Below are 22,444 nucleotides of genomic sequence, written 5' to 3' on the forward strand. Positions count from 1 at the left end.
CTGGCGACTGCAGCTCAGTAAGGGAAAGACTGTATCAGCAGCATTCCACCTCTGCAACAGGGAAGCAAGAAGGGAGCTGGAGATCTTAGTGGACAACAAACCCCTGGAGTTCCAGCAGGCCCCAAAGTACCTGGGCGTACGCTTGGACAGGACACTGTCCTACAAACAACATTTGGATGAAGTGAGGGCTAAAGTAACAGCAAGGGTCTCACTCATCCGGCGCCTAGCTGGTACAACCTGGGGGGCCTCGGCCAAGGTACTACGTATCTCCACACAAGCCCTCGTATTCTCTGCAGCTGAGTACTGTGCCCCAACCTGGTGTAGAAGCCCACATGCCAAGAAGGTCGATACGGCCATCAACAATGCCCTCTGGATCATAAGTGGCTGCCTGAAACCCACCCCCGTGTTCTACCTGCCAGTCCTAGCAGGGATAGCGCCAGCCGGCCTACGGCGAGAGGCCGCTACCCTCGCCCTGGCAAGGAAAGCCCAGGAACACAGCTGGCACCTCCTCCATGAAACCACCACCATGGCAACACCTCCAAGCAGACTCAAGTCCCGCCACCCATACAATCAGGCCGCACAAGAGATGCTTATTTCCATCCCGGAGGATCTGACAACCAAAGCCTGGCTGGCAGCGGAATGGAAGCAGGAGTGGGAGTCAGCAGGACAGACACACCATTACATCCAGGATCCTGGAGGTGGCGTGGAGGGAGAAGATCTACCTCGTCGGCGATGGACCCTCCTGAACCGCCTTCGCACAGGGGTTTGTTGCTTCAAAGCGTCCATGAAGAAGTGGGGCCTAACAGACAGTGCAGCGTGTGAGTGCGGGGAGCCTGAGCAGACTGCCGACCACATCATCACCACCTGTCCCCGGCATAGACCACCTTCAGAGGAGGGCCTCTTCCAAGTGGGACCTGAGACGAGGGAGTGGCTACACGACATGAAGATGGACATATGAAGATGATACACGAAAGAAGAAGAAGAAGAAGTTTCCATATGAGTTGGGAAATTGTGTTGGATGTAAATATAAACGCAATTCAATGATTTGCAAATCATTTTAATTGAATGCACTACAAAGACAAGATATTTGATGTTCAAACTCATAAACTTATTTTTTTTTTTTGCAAATAATAATTAACTTAGAATTTCATGGCTGCAATACGCGCCAAAGTAGTTGGGAAAGGGCATGTTCACCACTGTGTTACATGGCCTTTCCTTTTAACAACACTCAGTAAACGTTTGGGAACTGAGGAGACACATTTTTTAAGCTTCTCAGGTGGAATTCTTTCCCATTCTTGCTTGATGTACAGCTTAAGTTGTTCAACAGTCCGGGGGTCTCCGTTGTGGTATTTTAGGCTTTATAATGCGCCACACATTTTCAATGGGAGACCGGTCTGGACTACAGGCAGGCCAGTCTAGTACCCACACTCTTTTACTATGAAGCCACGTTGATGTATCACGTGGCTTGGCATTGTCTTGCTGAAATAAGCGGGGGCGTCCATGGTAACGTTGCTTGGATGGCAACATATGTTGCTCCAAAACCTTTATGTACCTTTCAGCATTAATGGCGCCTTCACAGATGTGTAAGTTACCATTGTCTTGGGCACTAATACACCCCCATACCATCACAGATACTGGCTTTTCAACTTTGCGCCTATAACAATCCGGTTGGTTCTTTTCCTCTTTGGTCCGGAGGACACGACGTCCACAGTTTCCAAAAACAATTTGAAATGTGGACTCGTCAGACCACAGAACACTTTTCCACTTTGTATCAGTCCATCTTAGATGAGCTCAGGCCCAGCGAAGCCGACGGCGTTTCTGGGTGTTGTTGATAAACGGTTTTCGCCTTGCATAGGAGAGTTTTAACTTGCACTTACAGATGTAGCGACCAACTGTAGTTACTGACAGTGGGTTTCTGAAGTGTTCCTGAGCCCATGTGGTGATATCCTTTACACACTGATGTCGCTTGTTGATGCAGTACAGCCTGAGGGATCGAAGGTCACGGGCTTAGCTGCTTACGTGCAGTGATTTCTCCAGATTCTCTGCACCCTTTGATGATATTACGGACCGTAGATGGTGAAATCCCTAAATTCCTTGCAATAGCTGGTTGACACGCATTTGTTGACAAAGTGGTGACCCTCGCCCCATCTTTGTTTGTGAATGACTGAGCATTTCATGGAATCTACTTTTATATCCAATCATGGCACCCACCTGTTCCCAATTTGCCTGTTCACCTGTGGGATGTTCCAAATAAGTGTTTGATGAGCATTCCTCAACTTTATCAGTATTTATTGCCACCTTTCCCAACTTCTTTGTCACATGTTGCTGGCATCAAATTCTAAAGTTAACGATTAATTGCACAAAAAAAAATGTTTATCAGTTTGAACATCAAATATGTTGTCTTTGTAGCATATTCAACTGAATATGGGTTGAAAATGATTTGCAAATCATTGTATTCCGTTTATATTTACATCTAACACAATTTCCCAACTCATATGGAAACGGGGTTTGTGTGTATATATATATATATATATATATATATATATATATATATATATATATATATATATATATATATATATATATATATATATATATATATATATATATATATATATATATATATACTACAGGGGGCGCTGCTGCAAGTCCTTCATTCACAACAGTCAACAGCTGCATAGGAATGAGGCTGTTTTTAGGTGATTCCAAGCATTCATGGAAGTGTGCAGTTGCGGACTACTTTGCTGTACATTTTTGGCCGAAGCAGCTTGAAGCACCTGCGGTACAAAAAAAGAAGTAAGCATGCCGGTGGGGAGTCTCTGACGGCAGGTAGAGGGAGCCCGAGAGCCTCGGTGGTGAGTCTGCTCACCCGGATGACGGATGGTGCTGAGGCTGGTCCCAGCAAACAGGGCGGATGCTGCCGTTCCCTCGAGTATTTACTTATCTTTATGCATGTTAAATGCTACTCTACATGGACGATTGTGCTCCGGTGTACCCTCGGTGAACGAGACGCCAGGGGGTTCGCGGGGTGAGTGAAGCTGCTCGGCTAGACGGTGCAGCGGCAGAAGCTCACATCAGCAGCCGAGCAGGCAGGGCCTCGTTCGTGGTGGGTTCACTGGAGCCGGTAGAAGGAAAAACAAAGTGAGGGGGCTTTGGAGGACAAAAAAACGGGGTGCAAAGCATGACCGACACAGAGGAGGCTGCTCTTGGTGACCCAGAGCCGGCTGAAGACGTCACCGAGGCGGGCTTCATGACACAGCAGGAGGAGGCCCTGTTTCGAGAAGATATGGAGAGACTTTTGGAGGAAAACCACATCCTTAAGGTTGTAAATGCTGCGTCAACTTCTTCTGCAGCTTTTTTGTTTTGCTCGTAAAAAAACTTGATGGCAAGATAAGCCTTTACTCTAATAAGATGCAATTGCTGCGTCCATAATGTTTATCACATTAGCATTTTAAAACCATTTGACCATTTCATGCAGTTTAAAAGGGTCGCCAGTCAAAAGCTTCAGCATGATGCAGCGCCCTTTCACAGCACTGCAAATATACAACAATAATAAAACCACTACTGTTTTAAAACAGAAACAGGCATTACCACATTTGCAAAAGCTCAGTTTTAGCATTTTGATGTGTAGAGTTTGTGCATGTCATTTTGTAATATGTCTAAATGTGTGCAGCTGAGTCATTAATCATTGCGCTGAACACTTGCATCAAGTTTGGATCTGCACCAAAATCACACTGACAGATGACTAATTGGTTATTGATCAGACTAGCATTGATCCCTTGCAATCAATAGCCTATTTTGTTCCAAAAGGACAACAAATGGGGCTGACATTACCCATCACCCACATGTGGTTTATTTAGTTGCTTTAACAATCCAAATAAATTTTGTTCGAGATGTTTCTTCCTTTGCCGTTTCCAGTGTGAGATAGAGGAGATGAGGGCCGAGATGGACGAGATGCGGGACACATTCTACGAGGAGGACACCTGCCAGCTGCAGGAAATGAGGCGCGAGCTGGAGAGAGCCAACAAAAACTGCCGGATCCTGCAGTATCGCCTGCGCAAGGCAGAGAGGAAGAGGCTGCGCTACGCCCAGACGGGAGAGATCGATGAGGAGCTGCTCAGGAGTCTGGAACAGGACCTGAAGGTGCAGTGCGGTGGGAGAACGGATATCATGGAATTAGTCACATCATGAAGTTGTCAATGTGAACTGCAGGTTGCCAAAGACGTGTCGGTGAGGCTCCATCACGAGCTGGAAAAGGTGGAGGAGAACCGCACCAAAACTGAGGACGAGAATGAGAAACTGAGGCAGAACCTCATCGAGGTGGAGGTGACCAAACAAGCTCTGCAGAATGAGCTGGACAAATCCAAAGAGGTATACGCCGTACAACCATCAAGTAGGTTAGCATGATGTTCCCTTTTTAACAAGAATCTACCATCATTGACTTTCTTCAGAAGAGACGAAGTGGCAAGGATGTCCAGAAGACAGATAAGAAAGCAGCACAGACTCCCACTGAGGTGAGCCCCCTCCTCCTGTGTCAGGTTCGACATGGTGAATGTTAAAAATATGTCATTCCGGTAGTAGCTGCTTTCGTATGTTTCATATTTGATAACCTGAGTCTTGTTTTAAGTTTGCTTGTATTTGCAAGAGAGCAAGTAGGGAGGGACGATACTGCCTATAATCTATATTGCAAGATATATTGCAGCCTCCTGTGATAACGATATACATCACAGTATATTATTTGACATATATACTGTATATGATAAAATAACCGTATCAAAGCAGGTTACCAAGGTTACTAATTTGTCTGCTGACATATGCAGAAACATCTTTTGTCATTTCAAGTTGTGTTATTTTCTTAAAACTATCATTAATGTACTTGTTAATTTACTGTTAATATCTGGTTACTTTCTGTTGTAACATGTTTCTATCCACACTTCTGTTCAAATGTAATAAGCACTTATTCTCTAGTATATTATTCAGCAAATACTTTTGGGCCATACTACACTTTCATCATCTTGTGGAATACAATCAGACTGCTTGTGTCTGCAATGATCACTTTCTTCTCCAAATACTGTAAGTGTCAAGTGAAGTGAGGTAGCTGTAACCTCTTGTTAATGATAAATTGTTTAAATCTTTAAAAAAATATTTTTTTCTTAAGAGTCAAAACGCCACTCCATCCCATTTTAAATATTTTTTTCATAATAGCTTTTATATTTGCCTCTAAACCTTTCAAAATAAGCCTAAACCTGCACAGATTCAGGTACGGTAAATAAACAGTAGCCTAAACAGTAGCCTAAACCCAGAAGTGCGTCTTGGTCACGTGATTGCAACCCATCTATATGGTCATACCAATGCTGATACAGAAATTTCACATTTTCAACATCATTGAACGATAAAATGTTTTATTATAATTATAATCAGATAAAAACACAGGATGGCAATGCTACAATATCAATTAAGTATTCTAATGATATCCTTATTCCCTTTTATTACCTACATTATTTTGAGCAAAACAAAGGCAATATAATTTTTTTGTGACACTTTAGCGTTGGCCGGGTCTGAAAATAATACTACGTCTCCGCTCATCTGTCCATAACTGTTTGAGTTATGTTGCTAAAAAACACACCTTGGCGAAAACATAACATGTTTGGCGGAGGTAAGAAAGTTGGCATTCTGCAAAGCAAAGCGCGCCATTTTCGTCTCGAGTCTGCTCCTCCACATTGAGAGGATGTGTTTAGGGCGCGTCCGACCGGTAGGAGACCACGGTAAGAGCTGGCCTGGTAACGCCTTGGCATCCCCCGGGAAGAGCTGGACAAAGTAGCTGGGGAGAGGGAAGTCTGGGCTTCTCTGTTTAGGCTGCTGCCCCCACAACCCGACTTCGGAAAAGGGAAGAAGATGAATGGATGGATGGTGTTTCCAAGGCGATACAGCCAGCCAGTCACGTCGCAGAGCACGGAGGGAAATCGCAAACAAAAACTGTACACCGCAGGAAATAAGAGTAAACTGAAAAGCTACTTGATCCTCAATCCATCCATCCATTTTCTACTGCTTGTCTCTCTCGATGTCGCGAGGGGGCTGTAGCCTATCCTGCTGCACTCGGGCAGAGAGCAGCACCCTGGACAAGTCGCCACCTCATAAACCGTCACTCAGAAAATATATTAAAACAGTGGATGTTCCTGCACTCTTCTTTGCACTTAAAAATAAATGTTTGCAGTAATAAATATGATAAAACATTAGTATGTTTGTGTTCAATTACTTTAAGTGTGTTTATCCTAAACATCACTGCCACTGTACGACTGTAACATTTCTCTCAAGTGTTTTTTTTTTTTGGACATAGACCACAATAATATAGTACCGTGGCCTCAATACCGAGATAATATCGTACCGTGAAGTTTTTGATACTGTTAGATCTCTAATAACGATAGTATTAAAAGCTCTAGGATTGGCCAAATTTACATAATTGATCTCGTCTCTAGAAAATGGATGGATTGTCTTATATCGTGCTACACTAAAGAAGCAAGTTTAGGTCAGAGCCTCATGTTATCCTAAGCAGCTCATTGAATACCTCGGTTTTCATATGCTTCAGGTTTCTTTGAAAATGTTTGCCAAGCTTCTGCCCCAGTTTTCTTAGACTGTCTTGGTTATCATACTGCCGAACATTGCGCGTAACAAAATAATCCCTTTTCCCGTTTATGGTATGACAAAACATTTTTAACCTTTTTTTAAATTGTTGCTTAATGCTTGTGTTTTTACTTATTTGTATTTTTTTACATTATTTACATTTTGTGTTGTGTTCATTAATATGCATTGTCCGTTTGAATAAATAAACTCAAAGTCAATATTATCATGCAAAATCGAGTTCCCAAACAAATACTTCCCACATGTTGGTGATTCAGACTTTTTTTTTTTATTGAACAAGACTGCAAAAGGATCCACCATGGGGCCAAAGAGAGTTGTGTGTGCCAGCATTTTGATAAAGAAGGTGAAAAACACTATTGAATTCAAGAAAGAACACGTAGCAATGTATGAATATGGCGTCCGTGTGGCTCTCCCCGAGGAATGGGGACCTTTCATATTTAAATCGATACGGTACAAATTCCCTGGGGTATCAATACCGATACTCAACGGTACCAATTTTCTGTACTTTTGTATGTGTTTAAATGTATTAGTAAATGTTTAGTTTTTTTTAATGTCTATTTTTTTTACTTTAACATTTAACATTGAGCTGTGCTATCCAGGTGTTATCTTGTTTTCTTACATGTCAGTGTCTCATTTGCAAGTACTGTACTGTACTGTTGGATATTTATTTTGCTTAATAGGACTGGTTCTTACAATCCCTGATGAGATCAGTGTATACTGGAGAGACGTCTTCTTAAGTGGTGTTGGAGATATTTCTTGGTGGGATTGGCACTGACCACTAAGAGGGTCGCCAAATAACACATCATCTGTTGTGCGCCCTTCATTATGTGAAAGTTAGCATAGCCTTTGGTATGCCTCATCAATGGCATCTTCCCATGGGACCGTCAGCTCAGCGATGAGGACACGTTGGCAGGCATTGGACCAGAAGACCAAGTCTGGCCGTAGGTTGGTCACTGCGATTTCGTGTGGGAATATGAGTCCCTGGCTTAGGTCCACTTGCATTTCCCAATCTTTCGCTGCATTAAGTGTGCATTAGTCTGCAGTTGTTCCCTTGTTGCGTTGTTTATCTCCTTCCCGAATGAAGGAGGATGTCAACTGTGGGACTGTGTCCTGAGTACCTATGAGCAAGGCATTGGTGGTATTCTGCTCCAGTTCTGCGGCCAAGCACCTCAAAACTTGGTTGTGGCGCCATGTGTATCTTCCCTGAGTTAGGCTGACCTTGCAGCCCCCCAGGATATGCTTTAGGTTAGCAGGGGATGCACACTGAAGACAGGCCGGATCCTCTCCAAACCAGAGATTTAGGTTAGTTGGAGAGGGAAGGACATTGTACGTGACTCTGATTATGAAGCTCAGCCTGTTAGACTCCATGTTCCATAATTCGCCCATCCAATTTTCCTCTTTTCCACACCATCCCATCTCATCCATCGACCTTGCTGGGCTTGGAAAACTGCTTAAGCACATCTGTCTGCCTCCTCTTGATGGCACAGCTCCTCTACCACGAGATGTCGACGTTCTGATGGGGCAGCCTTTTTCCATGTAAGTGTTGTTGTACCCAGCCCAAAGCCCCCTCTGCCACGCTGTATAAATGATAAATAAATGATAAATGGGTTATACTTGTATAGCGCTTTTCTACCTTCAAGGTACTCAAAGCGCTTTGACAGTATTTCCACGTTCATCCATTCACACACACATTCACACACTGATGGCGGGAGCTGCCATGCAAGGCAGCCATCAGGAGCAAGGGTGAAGTGTCTTGCCCAAGGACACAACGGACGTGACTGGGATGGTAGAAGGTGGGGATTGAACCCCAGTAACCAGCAACCCTCCGATTGCTGGCACGGCCACTCTACCAACTTCGCCACACCGCCCCACAATGTCCCGGTGTCTGAGGGCGGCTTTGCTTCCGCTATTGCTACAGTTGACTTCCATTTCCTTTGTGTTAGGATGGGGGCTGCACCTCAAACAAATGGGTCCTGGGTAATCTGTGAGGGTAATTTCCAGCCTGGCTTTGGTACATTTGTACTCTTCCACCAAGCTTGAGATCGGCAGAGAGAGGGCCCCATTCCCATACAATCCTATGCTGTTGAGGCAACTTGGCAGTCCATGCCACTTCCAAACTTGCATGCTCACCTGCCTCTCCAGCTGATTAGAATGGGATAGAGTGACCTTGTAGATAGAAATTGGCCACAAGAGACAAACAAGGCAGAAAACCAAACTGGAAACACAGAGCTTTAGCTTCCCTGGGAGCGCAATTCTTTTAATTTGCTTGAGGTTGCTGATGGTATCCTGCCTCAGTTGCTCTACCTGTTTGGAGTCTTTCAGGTCTGCACTGTATCTCTGTCCGAGGCTTTTAATGGGTGTTTCCAGGATTGTTGGTATAGGCTCGTCATTGGCGAGTTGTCCTTTAACAGTGGAGATACTGCGGGATATGGTGGGTTTAATTTCCATTCGTGCCCATTCAATGTTTCCTTGGAGTTTTTCTAAGAGGCGTTTAGTGCATGCATTTGTTGTTGTTATTGTCATCATGTCATCCATGTACACCCTGATTGGGGGTAGCCACAGCCCGCTCTTCAAACGTTCCCCTCCAACCACTCACCTGGATGCTCGAATGATAAGCTCTATTGCCATGGTGAACGCAAGTGGAGAAATGGTGCAATCTGACATTATGCCTACTTCCAGATGCTGCCAGGCAGTTGTACTAGCATGTGTTGTTACGCAGAACTGGAGATCCTGGAAGTAGGTTTTTACCAGCCGTGTGACACTCTCTGGGGCTTGAAATAACTTGAAAGCTGTCCAAATGTAGCTCGTGAGGCACTGACCCGTAAGCGTTTGCAAGGTCTAGGAAGACCACGTGCAGGTCTCTTTTCTTTCTTGGCCATTTGTACCTGCTGCCAAATGACATTTGCATGTTCCAGACATCCTGACAAGCCGCTTATCCCTGCCTTCTGCACCAAGGTGTCAACAAAGTTGTTCTTCAGCAGGAATGTTGATAGTCTGTGCCACAATCCTGAAAAAAGTTTTTTCTTCCACAGAAAACTGATTTGGCGGAATTGCGTTTTTCTGAGGAGTTCTTCTCTTTGGGAATCAAGATCCCTCCTGCCCATGCCACCTTCATTAACTTCCAGAGGTATTTTAGGACACTAGGGGCATTCTTATATAGCCTATATGGAATGCCGTTGGACCCTGGGGCTAATGCTGTTCTAGCCCCTTTTACTGTTCTCTCAACTTCGCTCCATGTCGGGGCGTTGTGTCCATCTGGTGCTCAGCAGATTGAATTGGTGGCATGTCTTTCGGGATGATAACTGGTACCTGCGTCTGTTATCTGAGTAGGTCATTCTCAGGTGCTCCTCAAGTTCCCTTACAGGTACTTTAAGAGTTCCATTTTTTTCCTTGACAAATAGATTTTTGCTGAACTTGTACGGATCTCTATAGAAGGCAGTCCTCGTTCGCTCTTGCAAGGCGTTGTCTGATGTGTATAGACTACAGTTGGTTGTCTAAGCCAGGGAATAGCCCTTGCCATTAAGTTGAATGGCCCAGTCTTTTCTTTTGTTGCTCCCTACAATGTGTTTAAATATAAGCATTGTAGTTATTACACAACAGCTGTTTGATAGTAATGTGCATCTTAGTTGTTGTTTGGATTATCACATTTGTTGGTGTTGAAATTGCTATGTAAAATCGCTATTGCGAATTTTTTGCATGTTTATGGAAAACCTAAAGTGAATTAGGATTGACCTAGCTTATTTTGAAAAGTGGAACCTTACTGTACATTTGAGCGCCTTTTTCTAGCTTTGTTGGGATGAAAAATGGTAACATTACCTAGAGGCTGAGTGCTTGACTGCTTGTTTCCCTGCCAAGTGTTTAAGCCGTGCCGAGCTTGCAACCGGATGCGAAGTCATGTGCAACAAAGGTATAAAAATAAGCCACCGTTTGATTTGACGTCAAATGGTGCCTGGTAGTACAGACAGACTTCAGTCGGTACCTATAAAAGTACCAACTTTGGTACTTATTCCAACTCTCCCCTTTCCTTCTTCCTCTCCTCTCATCACTGTTTTTGCCAAAAATTGTCTTCAATAAAGGTAACAGTAATGCTCAGTATTCATATATCCATTTCATTCGTCATTTATGTGTGTTTCACATTGTAAAACTATAATAATTATCTATAGAATGGGTTTTGCGGTCATACTTTTGGGGGACTGGAACAAATTAATTGGACTTACATTATTTCTTATGGAAAACATTGCTTTAATATTCTTCTGCTTTGGAACATATCACTAACAAAAGGTAAAACTGTAGCTATACTTGGAAAAAATATGAGACGAAGGATAAACATTAGAATACATTTTTTGTATTTTTATTAAGGCCGAAAAAAGTTAATGATTAATCAGAAACTAATTGAATCTCAAAATGTCTGTGGCTCTTGGTTCCTGGAACTGCTGACTTTTGGTTAGGACTTGGCTTCTTTACATACATTTATACACACATATATAGCCTATTCAACAATTTGACCCTCATTGTTTTGTTGTTGCGTCATTCAAGGATCAAATAAATGTGTCTGTCTTTAGAGAGAACTTCACTGCTCATCTTCGTCCAGAGGTTTTTGGCTCTAAAAAGCTACTAAATCTTTTTTTCGCGCTTAAGCTTATAAGTCCTCACGCCCTCAAAATTTGTCTTGGTGCTGCAGGAGGACAATGAGGACCTTAAGTGCCAGATGGCCTTGATCAAAGAAGAGGCCATACTTATGAGGAGAAAGACGGCCACCATCGACAAAGAGAAGGACCGCCTGGAGCAGGAGCTGCAAAAGTACCGCTCTTTTTATGGCGAACTGGACAGCACCCATCCCAAAGGCGAGGCCGGGGGTCCTCCCTCAACACGCGAATCAGAGCTGAAGTTGCGACTCCGCCTGGTGGAGGAGGAGGCCAACATCTTGGGGAGGAAAATTGTAGAACTTGAGGTGAGAGAGCAACGTTGTAAGTATGTCAGTGAGTGGAAGTTGTGAGATTGTCAAGACTTTCTTCCTCAGGTGGAGAACCGAGGCCTGAGATCTGAGCTCGATGACCTCCGCGGGGAGGGTGAAGGGGAAGGAAGCTCCGGAGGCGGCGCATTGGGAGGCTACGGCACGGGGCGAGGGCTCGGGGACGACCTGACGGAGCTCAGGCAACAGCTACAGCTGGTAGAGGACGAGGCGGAGCTCTTGAGGAGGAACCTTGCAGACGCAGAGGAGCAGAACCAAAGGGTGACAGCCGACCTGAACAAGCTGCGGTTCAAAGCCGGCACCCATGAGGGCGGGGCCAGGCACGGAGGAGGAGGACTCTCGGGAGGAACTGGGATCGAAGGAGTGAAGGCAGAGGCCTTGCAGGAGGAGCTAAAGGCGGCCAGGCTTCAGATAAACGACCTAAGTGGCAAGGTAGAAAAAGTTTGGTGTCAATTGAACATCAGGGATGGCCGATACGGCCTAAAATCTATATCGCGATATATATTGCAGCCTCCTGCCGTAACTATATATATATATATATATGTATTATTTGGCATATAAATGACAATAGAACTGTTTTAAAATAGGTTACAAAGGCCCTTAATTTGGCTGTTAATGCATGCAGCAACATATTGCGTAATTTCCAGTTCTATTATTTCCTCAAAACTATTATTAATCTACTTGCTAATTTATCTTGGTTCTATGTACACTTCTGTTCAAAAGTAATGATAACTTATTCCGCTGTTATTTCAATACTTTACATTACTGTTTTTAGTAATATTACACATTAGAGTATCCAATACCAAGTAGTTACAGGAGCAGAATTATAGCAGTCATCATACCAATGCTGATCCTTGAATTTTTTAAGATCATTGAATGAGAACATTTTTGATCCCAGTCTCAGACATAAACACAGGATGGTAGTGTGACAATATCAATTAAATATTACAATTATTTTCTTATTCCCTTTTATTATATTTAACAGTTTTGTGCAAAATAACGTTATAAAAAAATAACTAATAAATAACTGAACATAACCAAAAACTATTGGCTCTGATTTAAATATTTAGTTTTGTGTCCAGGGACTTATTTCCCAAGTTTGTAAACAATAACAAAAATGACAAAGTCTATTTTGTGATAATAAAAGATAATGACTTAATCACTGTAGTATTGACCAAATACTGATACTATACTTGGTATTGTTATTGTCGATAATGTGTATCGATCCACCCACCTTTGTTTACCTTCAAGAGCTTAAGCTTAACATAGTTTATTTTATCCTCCTGCGGTGTGTTCTGTAGAATGTTAGAAAGTTATTCCTCGTCCTCCAGGTGAATATGAAACGTGTAAGAAACAAGGTTTATTTGCCGCAATAGAGGCGAGGATTAGTGACTTGCGCTCTGCTCCTCCTACTTATAGCACACACACACATATAGGACTTGGAGGAATTGTCCTGTGGGGAGGCATTGCGGGCGATGAGGATGCCTCTATGGGGCTCCAGTCCTTCTGACTTGTCCCCTCCTCATCCAGCCCTCAATTTTAACTGCATGTTAGACACTTAGGGTTTAGGGACCAACTCTGGCCTTGATATACCCCAATTTTAATCAAATTATTAGTCCCCACCTGCATACATATCTTCCTCAAGCTACAGTACGCACATCAATAGGGACTGGAGGTCGGCTGTAATGGCTGACCTCCTAATTTTAACTACAGAGTAGACACTCTGAGGGCCTTATACACTCCCACAACACATGCATGGGTTACGGTTCGGTGCGGCACTGCGGTCTGGTGGCCTGCCATTCCCTCGCTGAGGGCGTGAGTTTTTTTTAAATTTAATTTATTTTTGATATTTTTTTAGAGGTGGATTGGGTGGTCATTTGTTTTCACCTGCGGTTTGTGTGGCGTCGCGCAGGTTTCACTTCCTGTTGGGCAGGGTCTGTTCCGGCCTTGTGCTGTGGGGTCTGTGTCGGTGGTTTGATGCGGGGGCAGCGCAGCCCTCTTGTTTGGTGTGGGTGCTGTGTCTCTGTTGTTTGGGCGGTGGTGTGTTTGTGCGGGTTTGGATTGGGGGAGTGGAGTCTTTTACTCGGGGAGGTGATGATGTCTCTTGTTTGCGTGTTGGCGTTTGGGCTGACTGGCAAGCTGGCGCTGGCTGGTCTCCATGGTCCTGTTGGCGTGTGGTTGTCTGTCGCGGTTTTTCGGTCGCTTTGATTTGATCCAGCGTTGCTGGTTGTCAGGAGTATTGCAGCCGTTGTTTCTGCTGCCGTTTGTTTGTGTTGTAGGCGCCCGTGGCTGCTGGGTCCGGTGCGGGGGGGTGGTCGTTGTTGTGGCTTGTGGCAGCGCGGGCACGTGGAGGTTGTCAGGGCTGGCGAATTTGCCAGCTTCATTCTCGTTTGTTGTCATGTTGTTTGGCTTGTCGGGTGTTGGCCCGGGCCTGCCCTCTCGCTCTGCCGCGCCGTCCTTTATGCCCAGTGTCGTGCCGTCGTCTGGGTGCGGGCTTGTCGAGGGTTGTCTCTAGAGGGGATGGGGGTGAACGGCCAGCCTTGTGGGGGTGAAGTGATCGGCTGGTTCTGGGTGGACAGTTGGTTTTGGGGCTGGATCCCTGCCCCGCCGGCCTGTGTATGGATTAGTTTATTCATATATATATATATATATATATATATATATATATATATATATATATATATATATATATATATATATATATATATATATATATATATATATATATATATATATATATTGTTTCCATATGAGTTGGGAAATTGTGTTAGGTGTAAATATAAACGGAATACAATGATTTGCAAATCATTTTCAACCCATATTCAGTTGAATATGCTACAAATGCAACATATTTGATGTTCAAACTGATAAACTTTTTTTTTTTTTTGCAAATAATCATTAACTTTAGAATTTGATGCCAGCAACACGTGACAAAGAAGTTGGGAAAGGTGGCAATAAATACTGATAAAGTTGAGGAATGCTCATCAAACACTTATTTGGAACATCCCACAGGTGAACAGGCAAATTGGGAACAGGTGGGTGCCATGATTGGGTATAAAAGTAGATTCCATGAAATGCTCAGTCATTCACAAACAAGGATGGGGCGAGGGTCACCACTTTGTCAACAAATGGGTGAGCAAATTGTTGAACAGTTTAAGAAAAAACCTTTCTCAACCAGCTATTTTAAGGAATTTAGGGATTTCACCATCTACGGTCCGTAATATCATCAAAGGGTTCAGAGAATCTGGAGAAATCACTGCACGTAAGCAGCTAAGCCCGTGACCTTCGATCCCTCAGGCTGTACTGCATCAACAAGCGACATCAGTGTGTAAAGGATATCACCACATGGGCTCAGGAACACTTCAGAAACCCACTCTCAGTAACTACAGTTGGTCGCTACATCTTTAAGTGCAAGTTAAAACTCCTATGCAAGGCAAAAACCGTTTATCAACAACACCCAGAAACTCCGGCAGCTCCGCTGGGCCTGAGCTCATCTAAGATGGACTGATACAAAGTGGAAAAGTGTTCTGTGGTCTGACGAGTCCACATTTCAAATTGTTTTTGGAAACTGTGGACGTCGTGTCCTTCGGACCAAAGAGGAAAAGAACCATCCGCATTGTTATAGGCGCAAAGTTGAAAAGCCAGCATCTGTGATGGTATGGGGGTGTATTAGTGCCCAAGACATGGGTAACTTACACATCTGTGAAGGCACCATTAATGCTGAAAGGTACATACAGGTTTTGGAGCAACATATGTTGCCATCCAAGCAACGTTACCATGGACGCCGCTGCTTATTTCAGCAAGACAATGCCAAGCCACGTGTTACATCAACGTGGCTTCATAGTAAAAGAGTGCGAGTACTAGACTGGCCTGCCTGTAGTCCAGACCTGTCTCCCATTGAAAATGTGTGGCGCATTATGAAGCCTAAATACCACAACGTAGACCCCCGGACTGTTGAACAACTTAAGCTGTACATCAAGCAAGAATGGGAAAGAATTCCACCTGAGAAGCTTAAAAAATGTGTGTCCTCAGTTCCCAAACGTTTACTGAGTGTTGTTAAAAGGAAAGGCCATGTAACACAGTGGTGAACATGCCCTTTCCCAACTACTTTGGCACTTGTTGCAGCCATGAAATTCTAAGTTAATTATTATTTGCAAAAAAAATATAAAGTTTATGAGTTTGAATATCAAATATCTTGTCTTTGTAGTGCATTCAATTGAATATGGGTTCAAAAGGATTTGCAAATCATTCTATTCCGATTATATTTACATCTAACACAATTTCCCAACTCATATGGAAACGGGGTTTGTATATATATATATATATATATATATATATATATGTCTATGTCTGTGTGTGTGTGTAAAAGGGCGGGGGCACTCTCGGGGCCTGCTTGTCCGGCGGGGGTCGGCGCCTCAGGCTAGCCCCACCGCCCACCCCTTCCGGATGTCCATCTTGGTTGGAGCCTGCTGGGTCTAGTCCCTGCATTTATCGTGGCAGCATGGTGCGCTGCAGAGTATTTTGCAGTGCTGCAAGTCGGCTAGTTGCTGGGGTAGTGACCTTGTGTGTCAGTGTATCTGTGATCTCCTTTTTTTTTTCTTTTTCTTTTTTCCTTTTTCAGGGGGAGGATCCGCCTTGGCAGTTGCTGAATGTTCCATATCCATCGTCGGGTCCCTGCAGGTGGAGTGGGTGCTGGGCGGTCCTGCGGCAGTCGACTTGGGTGGGGAGGCATAGGGTGGGCCCTAGGCTCGTGGGGGCCCGGTTGCTGGTGGGGTGGGAGCGGTCTTCCCGTCCGGCTGCGGGGAGTCTCGGGGCGGGGCGTCCCGTCTTTCTGCCTTTGTGGGGTGTGGTCTATCGCTGGCTTGGGGGATGGCTGTCCTCTTCTTTTCCTGTGCCTTGTCCTCTGCTGGGCGCATCTGTCTATAGCCTGCCGCTGGCCCTACCGGGCGTCATGGTAGGTTCCTGTCGCTGGCCGGCCTGGCTGAGTGGGGCCAATGGTCCCTTGTTCCCTGGGCACCGCACCTGCTGTTTTGGGTTGGGCTTTCTGGGTGGCTGGGGCCATAGTTTGGCTCTCGCACACACTAGGAGACAAATATATTGTACATACAGATGCACATTATTTTCTCACATACACACAATTATTCATACATATAAACACACATACATATATTCATTCATTAATACATACATACGCGTACACATTGGTACTTACCCACTTACTGTACATAGGTACATACACTCACGGTACATACATCCACACGCACCTTCACTGTACAAACATACATATACACATACTGTACATAGACAATCACATATACATACATACACTCATGCATATAATCATGTTTCATCAAACATATATTAACTAAGGCTGCAGCTAACGATTATTTTTCTATCGATTAATCTATAGATTTTTATTTATTTTTTTCGATTAATCGGTTAATCTATAGATTATTTTTTCGATTCATCTATAGATTATTTTTCCTTTTACCGATTATTTTTTATTTTATTTTATTTAAAATGAAGATGAAAAAATAAAAGTAGGCCAGTTTTTTCAAAAGGCATGGCTTTTATTTACAAAAAAAAAAGTATGGCCACTCAGTCAACATTGACAACAACATGACAAAATATTCTGTAACAATGTAAACATTTAAAACTTTTAACATTTAACAAAATTAAAAGTAGCTTATTTGCTTTTTAATGTGCAAATATAAAAGTAAACATCCAGTGCAAATCTTAATATTCTGCAATAGTATAAGCATTTCAAAAGTAAAAGTATTGCTTATTTTCCTTTAAAATGTGCAAAAATAAAGATAAACATCCAATACAAAAAAGTGCAAAACGAAATATTCTGTAACAACAGTGTAAACATTTCAACAAAAGTGAAAGTATTGCTTATTTGCTAAAATGTGCAAAAATAAAGATAAACATCCAATACAAAAAAGTGCCAATCTAAATATTCTGGAGCACTGTAAACATTAAGTATTGCTTTTAAAATGTGCAAAATAAACATCCAGTCCAACACAGTACACAATAACCAATTCTACTCATTCCAGTGAGTGACTAACAGTTGTAATGAAGAAAGGTTAGCATGTCTACTTGCTTTGCTTCTTTTCTTGTTTACAATATTCCCAGCAGCTGAAAATAGGCGCTCAGAAGGGGTCGATGTGGCTGGAACTGAGAGGTAATTAACCTTCACCTCAAACCAGGACTGCGAGCGAGCTGAGCTGCAGTTTAAGTTTCTAGTAGGTCAACGGGCTCATAGTGATGTTACTAGTAGTTGACTGGGAGGTGTTTATTATCATTTGGGGAGAGTCCGCTGCCTGATGCTCACCCGCTAAACACCTATCTGCTCGACGCTGAAGCGCTGACTACATGCGCTATGAATACGCACTGCTGATTGGCTGATAATGCTTCGTGTGTACCAATCAGATGGTTGTGTGGGTGGGACAATGCTGCGTGTGTACCAATCAGATGGTTGTGTGGGTGGGACAATGCTGCGTGCTGAGACAGAGGCAGAGGAGCAAAGCAACTTGTTAAGACTTTAGCAGCTAAAGTTAGCTTTAGCTTAGAAACTCGTTCGGTACACCCCCGTACCAAAACGGTTCAATACAAAACACATACCGTTACACCCCTAGCAGATACAAATGACACATTCATGTTTTTGTGTAATGATGACAACGTATGCTAACGCGGACGATTGACTAGTTGATGGTTGATGGTTTTCTTTTCAAATGTTCGTTCATAGCCGTTGTGCTGCTATGATAGGCCATTTCCGCTCGACACAGTGTGCATACAACAACATTATTAGGCTGTGTATTGAAATACTCCCACACTTTTGACGACTTTTGGCGTGCGTTTTTCCCCTCGCTCGCACAGTCTGCTTTGTGCTCCGCCATGACGGTAGTGTGACGTAAATATGCGACGCGTCGACGCACAAAAACGGCGTCGACGTATTTACATAACCGATGACGTCGACTACGTCGACGCGTCGTTTCAGCCTTAATATTAACGTTGTTCCCCAAGGGGAAACTGGGTAACACACGGCACACAGACAAAGCTTAACCTATTGTTACTATAACAATCTACAAGGTTAATACAGTTTGCTTCTCTTTCTTTTCTTTCATTTATCTGCTTTCTTTTGTAAGTCAAGTTATCATTAAATATATGTATTGTTGCATTTGAAACAACTATTGCTGATATCAGAGGCTATTTCTTGTTGGAATTTTATTGCTCCATTTGTAGTGTAATAATGTGCATTGTCATTTTTGTGTTATTAATATTTACTTCAGTAACTGCTTCTTTGCTATCACTTTTCGTATCAGATTTGTACATATTCTATTTGCTGATGCTGTTCTGTTGTTGTTGTTGTGGTGGTGGTTGTTGTTGTTGTTGTCCCTTTGTCTTAGCCCCCCGTCTTCCTTTTTTTTTCTTTCTATCCCCTACTGCTCCTATCCGGCTGCACCAAACATTAATATAAATCCATTTAATAAAGTCAAAACACAAATAAGGCAACAAGAGAAGTATCCCACACTTCTCTTTTGTAAAGTAAATCTGTACAGCACATACGGGCATCTACATCAACAATATGATTTGCCTGAATAGCTGGACAAGACAAAAAAATAAAAAATAATGTTTGGCTAAATATCTTTTGCCCCCGTGCAGTGCAAAAGGAATGTAAAAGTAAAATCTTGCAGTGTTAAAACGCTATTAATGTTTATAATATATTATCTTTAAAAGGTATTACTTTTAAGATAAATGCTAGCATTACCATTGCATCAACCTCATAAGTGTTCCATATATTGTAGTATGTTAGATAGGGAAAAACCAGTAAACACAAGTAGAGTGTGTTTAAGCACCCTCTACTGATGCCATTTTTTTATTAGCATTACGCAATTCTAAAAAATCTGATAACCTTTTCCGTCCCTTCAGGTAATGCAGCTGCAGTACGAGAACCGCGTGCTCCTCTCCAACATGCAACGCTACGACTTGGCTTCCCACCTTTCCCTGCGGCCCAGCCCAAGGGACAGCGATGCCGAGAGCGATGCCGGCGGGACAAGCGTTCGGCGCGAGAGTGACGAAGACTCCACGTCGTCCCGCCTGCTTCCTCCTCCCCGCAAACGCGAGGGCCCCGTCGGCGGAGAGAGCGACTCAGACGAGGTCAGGAACATTAATGGCAGCAGCCGTTGCTTGACCCCGACCAGGGGCCTCCTCACGCCCTCTGGACCAGAGGGCGCCGCCTCCTCCCCTTTATCCTGCTTCCTTCCTGGTGGGCGGGGCAGCCTGCACGACAGGCAGCAAATGATTGACATCCGAGTGGAAGCGGAGAGGCTTGTTCGGACCATCGACCGCCTCATCGCTGACACGGCGGCCATCATCTCAGAGGCAAGGGTCTACGTCTCCAACAGCGACCTCGTGCTAGCAGGGGAAGGCAGCGCAGAGAATGATGGCAGCCGTATTAGGGAGCATGAGCTGCTGTATCGCATCAACGCCCAGATGAAAGCCTTCCGGAAAGAACTGCAGGCCTTCATAGACAGACTGGAGGTTCCCAGGCTGGAGGGAAGGGAGAGCGAGGAGTCGCTGTCGGTGAGAAATCAAAAACATCTATTAATAATCCTAAAATTGGTTTTGTGCTAACTCTTTCTCCCCTCACTTGCAACACCATGTTCCTCACATTCCCAGATGTTCCAACCTATCATTCTGCTCATCCTCATACTTGTGTTGTTCTCCTCCCTATCGTACGCCACCATTTTTAAACTAGTCTTTCTTTTTACCCTCTTCTTTGTTCTGTGATTGGATGCCCCATCTCTTTTTCCTCTTCTTCATGTAAAATAATCCCTTCTTTGTTCTTTTCTGTTGATTTTACTGTTTTTTGTTTTTTTACCTCACCCCCTCACTGCATTTTTTGTTGCCAAGGCTACCAAAAGCACAGGGGCAGCCCAAGCTGGCGTCCTCGGTATCCTTTACACATTCCAGCCTGGAATCAGTCCCAACACAAGGTGAGTTTGTAGTTGTGTTCCAAAATGTCTGTCTTAATAATTATAATAATGATTGCTGTTTACAGTTACAGTAATGTAACTGTACTGAATATAATTAATTTAGCTTAGCAGTTGTTAGCACTAAAGCGGGTGGTTATAACAGCGTCTGAGATCTCAGAATGGGACAAATATATTGTAATTCTATACATTTATTGCCATTTTCCACTGCCGAGTACTGCTTCAGTTGAGGATGAACAAGTTTACCACTTCAGTAAAACTCCAAAAACCAAGCCGTATTGGAACGAGAGATGCTAATAAGAGTTTCCTGTATTTTCCCATTCAAGGGAATACATTTTATCCAAGAGGAGACTGTGGGCAGCAGGGAAACTGGAGTGTAGTGTTCGGAGAGAAGGCACAGCAACAGGGCAAAGCTCAGCGTTAGCTTGTGTGTTTATTTTGGTCATTTCCAGCCGACTATCCTGAAATCAATGACCAGCACTGCTTGGAACCCTGGCTGAGCAGGTACTAGAGATAGTACTGCTTTTACCAGTGGAAAAGCATGCCAAGTAAGTACTACGCAGTGGAAAGGGGAAATAAATTATAAGACCACCCACAAAACGGCACATCCTGAAGAGACCGTCAGAAAGTGGCTTGTAGATGGTCTGTAAAACATAATCTATACAAAATGTTGACCAAAGAACCACCATTAAATTTTATATAGACCGCAATGAATTGTTTAAATGCAGAAAAAATCATATTATGACCCAATTAAAGTTTTGGGTACTGCATGGACCAATTTCTATTAGGTATGCTCATTAATTGATTAATCGAAGCAACAGAATATAAAATATGTTTTTTTTTCTAACAAAATAATAGATTAATCATGCCAGCCTTAGTTAGATGAAACCAACATATTGGATACAGCTGTACACACCACTGCAAACCACAATAACAATTAACTCGGGGTTCAGCAAATAAGTGTGTAATTTTCCTGTTGCTTCATTTTACCATTGTACCAATTATAAATGATAAATAAATGATAAATGGGTTGTACTTGTATAGCGCTTTTCTACCTTCAAGGTACTCAAAGTGCTTTGACAGTATTTCCACATTCATCCATTCACACACACATTCACACACTGATGGCGGGAGCTGCCATGCAAGGCGCTAACCAGCAGCCATCAGGAGCAAGGGTGAAGTGTCTTGCCCAAGGACACAACGGACGTGACTAGGAAGGTAGAAGGTGGGGATTGAACCCCAGTAACCAGCAACACTCCGATTGCTGGCACAGCCACTCTACCAACTTCGCCACGCCATCCCGTCTTATGATGAAGATCTGACCCTGTGGAGTCCAGTTTATATTTTTGTGGGCAATTATCAGCTATACCGTCAATGTTTGTCGCCGTGCTTGCCCACATCCTACTGTATGTCGTAGGCTAGGGGTCCTCAATTACTTTTCTCTAAGGGCCATCATTTTTCTAGGCAGACACTGTAAAGGCCAGTCTAGTTTAAAGAAATAAATATAATCATAATATATCATTGAAAGTAATACAGGTACAGTTAAGCATCATTGTCTATTGAGCTATTCAGCCACCCAGTGTGTATCTCCTCCATTAACAGGAAGTGAACAAAAAGTTTTAGCAACTGTTATGTATAGAAAAGGGGTAGGATTAAATAAGCTCTGCTTCTTCCTACTCCTTTTCGAACATGTTGAAAAGAGAAACTGGAAATTGTGATGTATCATGTTGTATGCTTGCATGTTCGAAAAAAACTCAAACTCAAACTCAAACTCAATGAGATGTAAACATGTCTGGGTTCAATATTTGGGTCATGTTCGGCAGGCCACTGTTATGAT

The 22,444-nt window shown here is 43.4% G+C and overlaps 1 protein-coding gene across 2 annotated transcripts in view; it reads left to right on the top strand.

Annotated features, from left to right (window-relative positions):
* The first annotated feature begins 2,881 nt into the window (after positions 1 to 2,881).
* LOC133648561 (protein SOGA3-like) overlaps positions 2,882 to 22,444 on the top strand; it is a 28,755-nt gene continuing 9,192 nt past the window's right edge. The window contains exons 1-8 of one of the 2 annotated variants that reach the window (XM_062044778.1): positions 2,882 to 3,322; positions 3,919 to 4,143; positions 4,213 to 4,371; positions 4,452 to 4,514; positions 11,321 to 11,590; positions 11,660 to 12,043; positions 19,544 to 20,197; positions 20,528 to 20,610. In XM_062044778.1, coding sequence (XP_061900762.1) covers positions 3,182 to 3,322; positions 3,919 to 4,143; positions 4,213 to 4,371; positions 4,452 to 4,514; positions 11,321 to 11,590; positions 11,660 to 12,043; positions 19,544 to 20,197; positions 20,528 to 20,610 — 1,979 coding nt within the window. In that variant the 5' untranslated portion in view covers positions 2,882 to 3,181. Of the gene's footprint in view, positions 3,323 to 3,918; positions 4,144 to 4,212; positions 4,372 to 4,451; positions 4,515 to 11,320; positions 11,591 to 11,659; positions 12,044 to 19,543; positions 20,198 to 20,293; positions 20,611 to 22,444 lie in introns of both variants that reach the window. The other variant, XM_062044776.1, reaches the window with a different exon arrangement.

The sequence above is a fragment of the Entelurus aequoreus genome, linkage group LG04 (assembly GCF_033978785.1).
Source record: "Entelurus aequoreus isolate RoL-2023_Sb linkage group LG04, RoL_Eaeq_v1.1, whole genome shotgun sequence".
NCBI classification, from domain to species: Eukaryota; Metazoa; Chordata; class Actinopteri; order Syngnathiformes; family Syngnathidae; genus Entelurus; species Entelurus aequoreus.